Genomic DNA, 10,534 nt, shown 5'->3' on the forward strand with positions numbered 1-10,534 from the left:
ATTTCTTCTTTAACACAAAAACTATCCTTGGGGGGCGGGGGGACAAACACCACTGCTGCCCAGGCCAGCGCTGAAGGAAGCCCGCCCAGTGTCCCAGGTAGCCGATTCTATTACCCAATAGCTAAGGGACCCAACCCCGGGGTCAGATGGACGCAGCCCTGTTCGTTTGCTCCCGAGCAGGAATCACACTTGGACAGTGTTGCCTCGCTGGTCGCATGTGGTCTGTCTCCCCGGCCAGACGGGACCCCAGGCCCAGAGGAGAGCCTGGCACGTGGCAGGGGGTCAGTCGTTCTTGAGCCGAGAAGCGACTGTTACACTAATGCGCACCTCGAGGAATGAACGAATGAATGGACGAACGAACGACCCGGAGGTCGGCCTACGCCCTCCGCTCCTCGGCCCCATCGCTCCGTGGGCCGAGGAGAAGCGCAGGCGAGCGGCCCGGGCCACCATCCCCAAGCTCCGCCTACGGCGGCCGGGAGGCGGCGGGCCAGGTCAGGGCGGAAGCGCGGTCGCCGGCGGCTGCCCGACCCGCGCGCACGCAGGCGCGGCACCGACGCTTCCGGGAGGTCACTTCCTACCCTGTCTCCTAGCAACGGCTGGAAGCGTTGTTGACGTCCGGGGCAGCGGAGGCGCCGGACTGAGCCCAGAGTCTCGCCGCCCGCGCGATGGTAAATCTGGGGTCTCCGTCCGCGACCCGCTGCTCCAAGAGCACCGGCTGGAGGAGGCCTCCCGGGGCCGACCCAGGCGTGGCCGGGGCCGGGGTCGCCGCGAAGGCTGGGGGCTCCAGAAGCTTCTTGGAGGGGTGCCAGGGAGACCCTGCAAAGAAGATGCCTAGATGCGGGAAGCTGTCTTGGGGGATAGCTATCTAGGGCGTTGAATCGGCATGGGGGCGGGTCTGGGGGGGGGGGGCCGCTATATTGAGAAAGAGAAGACAGATATTAAGGGATAAAGATCCCCAGGAGGGTCAGAGATCTGGACCGCGAGGAAAGTTTGCAAAGGGAAGGGACGAGCTGGAGAGGAGAAAAATCACCCAAGAGGGAAGAAAGAGATGGGACAGGGAGCACAGGGGAATGGAGAAGGGGGAGAAGGAGGGGATATTGAGAGAGAAGATAGGAAAATAAAGAGAAAGGAGAAAAGAGGAAAAGGAAGAGAGAGCGCAAAAATAACAGTAATAATAATAGAAGAGAAGGAAAGTGGAGACTGGGGAAAGTTTGAAACAGAGCAAGGTGAAAGCAAAGAGTTGTAAGAGAGGAGGGAAAAGGGCATGGAGATGGGGATTAAGAGATTGTACTAGGAGGACTCAGAAATCATAAGAGAAAACAACTGGGAGAAGGCAGAGAAAGGCCAGCGACAGCAGAGAGAGGCGTTTGGGAGAGAAGTAAAAGAGAAAGAAACGAGAGCAGGGGTGGAAGGAGCTGTGGGCATTCTCTTAAAGATGGCAAAAATGTAATAAATTCTTGATCCCCTGTACAACTCATACTTTAGTGCTTTGTTTCCCAAAGTGAGATGCAAACATTAGTTGTGACATAAGATGCCTCAGAAATACCAGTAACACAGAGAGCATCACATCAGAGAACGTTATTCCTCTTCCGGTTTTTTTTTTTTTTTTTTTTTTTGCAGCCTTTAGACTATATCCAGGAGAAAGTTTCTGGCACTATTAGGTCCTTAATACCACTATCATTTGATAACTTCCACTTTCACCTGAAGAACAGACCTCACGCTCAGAGCTTTCATTGTGGTAGAACTTAATAATATCTTCTCCTTTGGTTTTGTTTTCATGGTTATATCCACTTATGACAAATGATACCAGATTTCCCTTTGTGGTGGTAGATGTATCATTTCCTTTTCAAATGCCTTTATTTCAGCCTTTAGCAGCGAGATAATTTAAAGAACGTGCTAGGTAAATAATATAGATGGTATTCATAATGGCAGAAATCGTGACTCTAGTACATGAATGCCTGAAATTCAGGAAACACCTGCTCTGGTGGTGGAAAAGAGGAAATGAGTGCTTCGGCCCACATCGGTGCAAAAGATAACTGTTCACCTGACGATGCTGGGAGGGGAAAAAGTCACAAACCCTCATCAGGAGACTTTGCAGAATACTGATTGAATTCAGAATGTCCAGTGATTACTCAGCTATGAACAGTACACGGGTTTGAAAAAGATTATTCTTGACTTTAGCGTTTGTCGAGGGGACGAAAACTGGTACAATATAGTCTATGCATAAGATTCATTCAGAAAGCTGAGTTTAAAACCTAATGATGGGGTTCCAACATAATCTTTCATGGCTCAACATTCAGCTTGCACTGAGACTCCGGCTGTAGTTACCAAGAGAATCCTGGAGCCCTGGAATGCATAGTTTTTACAGAATATCCTGAATTTAGTAATCTGAACTCCCAATTAGGTAACATTTAGGACTGAGAACAAGATTTCTCATTAAGGAATACTTTAAGACAGAAGGAGGTAATGATACAGCTCTGTAAATATTTAAAGGTCTATCATGTAGAAAAGGAATTTTTCATGTGAGTATAGAAGGATCAATGAATGAAAGATGATCGAGAGCAGATTTCTGTCCAATGTAAAGAATACTTTTCCAGTAAATAGAGACGGATAAAAATGGAGTGAGCTCTTGGGAGACAGTAAGCTCTCTGTCTCTAGAAGAATTCAAGCCAAGCGATTTGTCATGGCTGTATTGAGAGAGTCTTATGTAGGCTTGTATATGAGACTTGACAATTTTGAAGCTGTCTTCCAGAACTCTGAGATTATAGGGTCTGGCCCCATGGCCCAGTGCTTAAGTTCGGTGCATTCTGCTTAAGAGGCCCAGGTTTGGTTCCTGGGTGCAGACATATACCACTCGTCAGTGGCCATGTTGTGGCAGCAACCCACATATAAAATAGAGGAGGATTGGCAACAGATGTAAGCTCAGGGCTAATCTTCCTCGAGCAAAAAGAGGAAGATTGGTCACTGATATTAGCTCAGAGCGAATCTTCCTCAGCAAAAATATAATAAAATGAGATTATAGCATCCAGTACCATGGGTTAAGGGAGTAGGTGTCTTTCTAAACATTATTCTCTTTAGGATTGGGGTCACCACAAAGACCGTTTCAGTTAATTACCTTCCTGATCTCTTCCAGGCAGAGGTGGAGGAAACCCTAAAGAGGATCCAGACCCATAAAGGGGTTATTGGAACGATGGTTGTAAATGCAGAAGGTAAATACATCACAGGCTGCCTTCTTGACACCAGAAGCCAACCAAGAACCTGTTTGTTGTGCCACACCTTAAGACAAGCATCTTAAAATTTGAAATAAAATCATATTTTGTATATTTTAGCTTATCAAACATCTTATAAAACATCTATTATCTGTTGTATGCCAAGCACTCTCCTGAGAGCCAGGGATGCAAATATGAATAAGACATGTCTAAAAACGTCTATATATTCCCAAGAAACACTACACTTGGTAGAATTTTTAAAGGTATGGTAATTCTTGTAACATTTCAGGAGTACCTATAAAACTATCAAATTGAAGATAAGGAAAATATTGTTGGCAGTTTGTTTTGGTTTTAACATTATGAAGGATACAGAGTTTCAGTCTTCATTTTAAATGAAATTGTTCCTTTACCTGTTTAATAAAATCTTGGTGAATTAATTTTAATGGTATTTATAGTATAGTCTTTGTGGACTTAGTATCAGAAAGGCCAGTACGTTTCCATTTATGAAATCTGTAGACTTATACGAGAAACTTGCTCTCGCTCCCTAGTCCCTGTTAACACTGCACAGAGCATTTTCTCTGGTGCACTGCTCCATGCTCAGCTATGGTGGTGACCTCTTAAAGGCTCCTGCTGGTTTCATTGCTAAATCAGGCATTTGTAAGGACAAGAGGTGCCGCAAATCCCAGGGCACTAGGTGAAATAAGAGTAGCTACTTCATATTATTCATGATGGAGCCATGGAATTGGCACGTTGCCCCCTCAGTGCCTGGCAACAGAATCTCACAGCTAATCATTATTTTGGAGCAAATCCATCAATAAATATTTATTGAACAACTACCACCTGAAAGTCTGTTTAAACTCTGAGCTTCAATCCCTTATCATTAAAAGTGGAAAATAACCTCCTCTACTGATGGTCATGATAATTAAATGAAATAATAATTATCAAAGGCTTGGCACAACACCCAACGCTTAATAGAATTATAATTAAATAGTTCTGAGAATGTGGGGATTTTTAATTGATTTGTACAGATAAAAGATTTGATGTGTTTTGCAAAATAATAAAATAGAATTAAAAATAACTCAAGGTCAAATGAATGTAATAAATTTACCCAGTGATCAGGAGGGAGAGAATTTAAGATCAGCTATATGGGTAAGTCAAGAGCTATGCCTAGTATTTCCAGGAAGTGGTCCAGCCCTCCTGCATGGTTCTGGTTGAACTGATTTTAGTTCCAGGCTTTTGCGGAAACTCTGCCACACCCTCTAAGACGGGCTGTCCACGTGACTTCATAGAGGCGTTACATTCATTTCCTTTGGCTGCTGCAACAAAGTACCACACACTTGATGGCTTAAAAGGTTAGAAACGTCTTCTCTCTCAGTTCTGGAGGCTGCGGTGTCAGCACAGCCAGGCTGTCTTGGAAGGCTCGACAGGAGGGTCCTTCTTTACCTCTCCCCCAGCTTCTGGTGGTTTCCAGCAATCCTTGGCGTTCCTTGGCTTCTAGACATATCACTCCAATCTCAGCCTCCATCCCCTCCAACACCTCATGTGGTGCTCTGCTCTCTTTGTCTCTGTTTTCTCTTCTTGTAAAGACTCTAGTCATTGAATTAGGGCCCATCCTAGTCCAGTGTGACCTCATCTTCACGAATTACTCTTCAAAGACCCTATTTCCAAATAAGGTCACATTCTGAGGTTTATGGTGGACTTGAAGTTTGCAGGGACGCTATTTAACCCCGTGCAGGTGCCACCCAGAACATCTCATCTAACGTGTTACTTTAGAGGATCTTAGTCTAAAGTACATAATCTTAGCAATATGCCTCAAATGTCTGAAAAATGGCCACACCCTGTGATCTGTAATTCCACTCCTAGGAATTTATCTTAAAGAGTGATGAAGAAGAGATTCAGGTACAAAAGATATTCACTGAGGCATCGTGTGTAATAGCAATAAATAAACAAGTAAATCTATCCCAATAGTAGGGAGAATTTTAAATTAATTAAGTAATAGTTACTTGATGAACCATTACTCTATTTAAAATGTCGAAGAATATTGAGAGCCATGGAAAAGTACTTCCAGTAGTAGATGAAAAGAGCAGAGATGGGAGCAGTACCCAGCATTTTCTAATCGTAAATAAAGCCAGGCACAGACATTGCAAATAAATATGGAGGACAAGGCAGGGATGGGTTATGGTGATTATCTCTGAGTAGTGGGATTAGAAAGATTTGTGCTTTATTTTCCTGAGGTTTCTCAATTAACATTTTTCTTGTCCAAAGGCAACAAAATATTATTTTTAATACCCATTAACTTCTTGTAATACCAGGATAAGCTGGTGTTACGATTCAGGGCACTTTTCTGAAAGCCAAATTAACCTTTTTCCCAAAAATACAAATGAGGGGCTTATTTTTATAGCCAGATTGTTAATAAACAGAGTGTGTGGCAAAGATGTTTATTAATAGCATACGGTATAACTTGTGTGACCAGAATGTAATAAAATACTCCATTTCAACAGCCTACTCAATTTAGATGAAAGTGTCATTTTTCATAGTGCAGCTCTGCAGCTTTCAGAAGTCCCAAGAAATTTAATGCTGAAAATATTTAACTAAGATGGCGTTTATGTGCTCCATTTTCTCTAGCGGTTTTAGTCTCCTAATTCTAGGCAAATCGTTTTAACATATTTTTGCACTGTATTTGTGTTTAGGAGGCCTTCCACCGTGCTTAAACATTTAGATCTCATCGTATGCCATGTTAAATAGAGTCCTCTGGCTTCTCCTTTGCTGAGACATAGACTTCTGACTCACGACAATAAAGTAGAGTTATCAATAATGTAGATTTTAACTTTGGATTCCCGTTTAGAAAGCCACACACTGTTTACAATATTGCTGCGCTGATCATTGAATTAGATGCTGTTGTGTATATATATTATTTTTCCCCAGGCAGTCATATCTGTCATATATTCTTATCTATATAAACCTGATTTCTGTAGGCTCTTAATTTTAAATATTCTCAGCATTTCTAACCATCCATCGTTTGAATCTCATTAGATTTTATCAACCATCCAGCCAATTCCTTTTACTCTTTTTCAATTCCTTTTGTTTTTGAAATGCAATCTATCAACCAAAGTACAAATGTCCAGTTGAAGGGGGCCAGATCACTGGGATCTTAAAGAGTCATGTTTTAAAGTCCTGCCATAGATTTGGCAATATCAGATCCATACTCTTTGTTCCTGGAGTTCCATTTTAGGAATGTACCCTATATATATGTATGGTATCCTCCATGTACAGATGTGACATGGGACGCACAGGGACATATTCTGTAGCCTTGTTTATAAAAGTCAAAGATTGGAAACAGTGTAAATGCCCGTCAGGAGGATCTGTTAGTTACATGTATTACAAAACATCCATTCAACAACCATATTATGCAGTCGTTAACATGAAGGCCCGTGCCCTACATGTATGAATGGAACAATTTCCCAAGTGTATTAAATTTTAAAAATTAAGGTATAGAATAGAGAATGATACAATAAAATAAAGAACATGAACACAAACATAGTTGGGTAGACATCGAATATCTCTGGAAGGATACTGAAGAAACTGGGAGCAGTGGCTGCCTCTCAGGAAGGGGAAGTGGGTGAATTTTATACCATGTGCTAAAATTACTTCTTAATAAGTTATTTTTTAATTACCTCACATGATACCAAGCAAGAGCTTAATAAATATTTGTTGACTGATTTTTTTCAAGTGCCTACAGAGGATATGAAAAACTCTTAAGAGTTTCCACAGTGTGCACTTATTATTCAGAAAGGCTGGCTGTTTTATTTATTGACTTGGATCATGAATAGACTAACCAAATAGGCCTGAGTATCTGATTCATAATCTTGTCATCTACATTTTAAATAATTTATTCCGGTTGTATTTCTTGTTCTGACACTGAGCAATGCAGACTTTGTAGGTAAGTGACTATTCGGGATGCAAAATAAAACTATTCGTCAAAAAGTGCTCTTGAAAGGGTGAGGGCTTGCTGCATTTCAGTTTCCTGCTTGTTAAAGATACCTGTCTCGGGACTTTCCTTCAGGTGTGAAAGACATAACTGACTTCTGGGGGGAAAGTGGCTAGCAAATAGTAATGCAGAAATTAACAAATTTTATATAAACCTTATTTATTAAATAGGTTTTCCTGTAAATATTGTCCTCGTATTATTTAGCAAGACCTATTCTGGAGATAACGGTTTTCTGAAAAGAAAAAGAAATTAGCTCTGTTTCAAAGTCAGAATTGAGGCTCTCAAAGGGTTTCATGAAAAACTGGTAAAATCTCAAGTTGGTAACATTCATCCACTCTTGAAGTGCTCATCTTGTTTAACAGTTTCTGGAATTAAATTCTCTGGGGGAACCCAAGAGCCATGCTGGCCTCTTTTATTGATCAGCCTTAATTCAGGTACCTGAGGAATTTGCTAGCGATCCCAAATTCACCTTCCTATGTCCCCCTAAGTTAAAGGCACATTTGCAAATCAGATCCCTGGAGTTCCCTGGCTATGTGGTATTTCTCAAAATAATACGAAGGCCATCTCTGATTAGATACAGTACGTGGGAAATACCTAGGACAGCACCTGTTACATAGTAAGCATGAGCGCTGGGAGATCTGAACTGAGCGAGATTGATCCAAACTGAATTGAATTATACTTGCATATTTGTCTGCCTAGATTTTTCCAGTTAAATTAATGGGTTCTGTTTTAACTCATAGAATGGAACAATAGAGCACGCACATAGCCAGATTTAATAATCCTTAAACCAAGAATGAGAGCAAACCAGGGAATGCCGAGCAAAACTATAGTGACCTTGTTGCTATTTTCTAATATAAACTTTAAGGTTTGCAAAATACCGTATGAGGAGTTAGGAAAATCGTTTTTGATACGCTCTCTACCGTGTGCAGACATATCCATTTCTATTTCGAGCCTCAGGGAAGAAAAGTAACGCCATGTCAGAGCCCAAGCATTTCAAAGCAGACTTGCTGTAGACAGGAGGCTTGGGAAGATCCTTTGTGTATAGTAATATGTTAAATCCATACTGAAATAGTCAATTATCAGCTTCCAAAAGATCTGTGTTTGAACAAAAATGTTCGACACCACATTGGCTACGAAAAAAATGTACAATACCTAACAATCCAACAATAGGGGATTGATTACATTATGATAGATCCATAAATAGTAAAGTGTACAGCCACTAAAAATAATGATGACATCGTCACCCACAAGGGCAACTTGTATGCTAACATTTAAATGAAGAAAAATGCAGCTGTCAAATACGTAATTATAGTTTGACTGAACTATATTTTAAAATCCATGTAGAGACAAAAAGCTTGGAAGGAAATAAACTAAAATTGTTACCAGGGAGTAATATCAGCCATCACTTTTCTTCCTCTTTACAATTATCAGTATTTGCCAATATTTCTACAACGTGCATATTACTTTTATAATCGGAAAAAAATTTTAACCCCAAATTAAATCTCGTAATAGGCATTCCAATCCGAACAACCCTGGACAACTCGACAACAGTTCAATATGCAGGTCTGCTTCATCAGCTGACGATGAAAGCCAGGAGCACTGTCCGCGATATTGATCCTCAGAACGACCTCACTTTCCTTAGGATCCGATCAAAGAAGCATGAAATCATGGTCGCTCCAGGTAATTTTGCATTTCCTTTCATATTTGAAGCGTCTTCTACTTTACTGGATAAAAATTTTGTTTCAGAGAACCAGGAGTATAGATTTTAATATTCAATATGGCACATATTCTCCAATGACAAAATGAAGAAGTTTGAATCTGAAAGTTCCAACCTGAAAATTTTGTGAAATTAGGGATTAACTGGACCTCTGAAGAAGTTGAATTTTGCCCACTTGCAGTTATTATTAGTAATCAAAAAATTTAGGATATGTAGGTCTCATGTTGGGTGAACTTAGCACACAGACTTTCTGGAGGGTAGGGGAGATGTCTCCTGTCCAGGAGATAAACGAGGGAGTGGATGCAGGCCTCTAGGGTCCCTGGGGAGGGAGCTCATCCGCCTGGCCTACCAAAGACAGCAGCCACTGAAATCCTTCTTTCCTTGAAGGACTTACGTTCACGGTGTTAGGAGATGTCAGCGTAAAACAGGACTCATGCTCCTAAACCAAGGGTCCAAAAAACTGCTCTATGGTACATCTGTAAGATCAGAATTACCCGTAAGCTCAGCAAAGCTTTTCTACTCCTGTTCTCACCCCGGCTGCACATCAGAATCACTTGGAGAGCTTTAAAAAAAAATGATCAATGCCTGGAAGCCCACCGCAGACCAATGAAATCAAACTCTCTAGGACTGAGCTCTGGGTAAAGGTATTTTCTAATGGCGTGACAGGTGATTCTGGTGTGCAGGCACGGTGGGAAGCCATTGGTCTACACAAGGTCCAAGTGATGTTTTGAAGACAAAAGCAGATTAGTTGAAGTACTCACTTATCAAATTTAATTTTTAGGGTGGATTAATTTTGTCCCTCTCTCTCCACAGATAAGGAATATCTGCTGATTGTCATTCAGAATCCGTGTGAATAGCCCTGCTATGGCCAAGTCTGTCTTGCGACGCTGGGTGGAAAACACTTTCCTCTTTAATGATTCCTAAGATTGTATTCCAATCTAGCTGATCTTTTAGACATGCTTTTCTATTTGTACATTTAAACTATTCTACACCTCTCATTTAGTCTCTTTTGAATGCAAAGTCGTGATTAAGCTATATAATAAATAAATTCTGGTATGCACGTCTCTAATTTTATAATATACGAAACTGAAGGATTCTAGTGAGAAGACGGTCTTCCTTGCGACAGCTTAGTCTAGAAGTAACTGTCACCAAGAGTCAGTCCAGATGTATAATTTTGCTGTTTTGTTAACGTGTCAAGGAGATCCAGTGGAGCCCTGCGGGAGCTCTGAGGGCACCCCGCCCTCGAGGAGCGTTAGACGCCCTCCCAGGGTCAGCAAGGGCAGGGAGAGTCGGCTGGGTCAGCACCACAGCGAAGCATCTGCTCCCAGCCCTGCAGAACTCCTCAGACTTGTACTTCCTTCCATCACAGCGGCCCGAGGGGACCAGGAGCGGGTCTTGGGCAAGGACGCCTACTCAGAAGGCTGACTAGATAACTCTGAAGGGTTTTATTTTCACTAGATATTTCAAACTTTCAGAAAACAGTAGAACAAACACAACAGATTTCCAAGAGCCATATAGAAGTTGATATTTTGCCATACGTGCCTTATATCCTCTTTTTTAAACTAAGCTTTTTATTTTGAGGTAACTGAGGATTCACAGGAAATTGTAAGAAATAGCATG

General features: G+C 41.6%; 1 protein-coding gene across 1 annotated transcript; it reads left to right on the top strand.

Annotated features, from left to right (window-relative positions):
- Positions 1-525: 525 nt before the first annotated feature.
- On the top strand, positions 526-9,989 carry DYNLRB2 (dynein light chain roadblock-type 2). Its single transcript, XM_014845375.3, has 4 exons — positions 526-668; positions 3,134-3,209; positions 8,710-8,877; positions 9,728-9,989. Exons 1-4 carry the CDS (start codon positions 666-668, stop codon positions 9,769-9,771), a joined length of 291 nt encoding a protein of 96 aa, XP_014700861.1. The 5' UTR covers positions 526-665; the 3' UTR covers positions 9,772-9,989.
- The last annotated feature ends 545 nt before the right edge of the window (positions 9,990-10,534 follow it).

Source organism: Equus asinus, chromosome 28 (genome assembly GCF_041296235.1).
Source record: "Equus asinus isolate D_3611 breed Donkey chromosome 28, EquAss-T2T_v2, whole genome shotgun sequence".
Classification (NCBI taxonomy): Eukaryota; Metazoa; Chordata; class Mammalia; order Perissodactyla; family Equidae; genus Equus; species Equus asinus.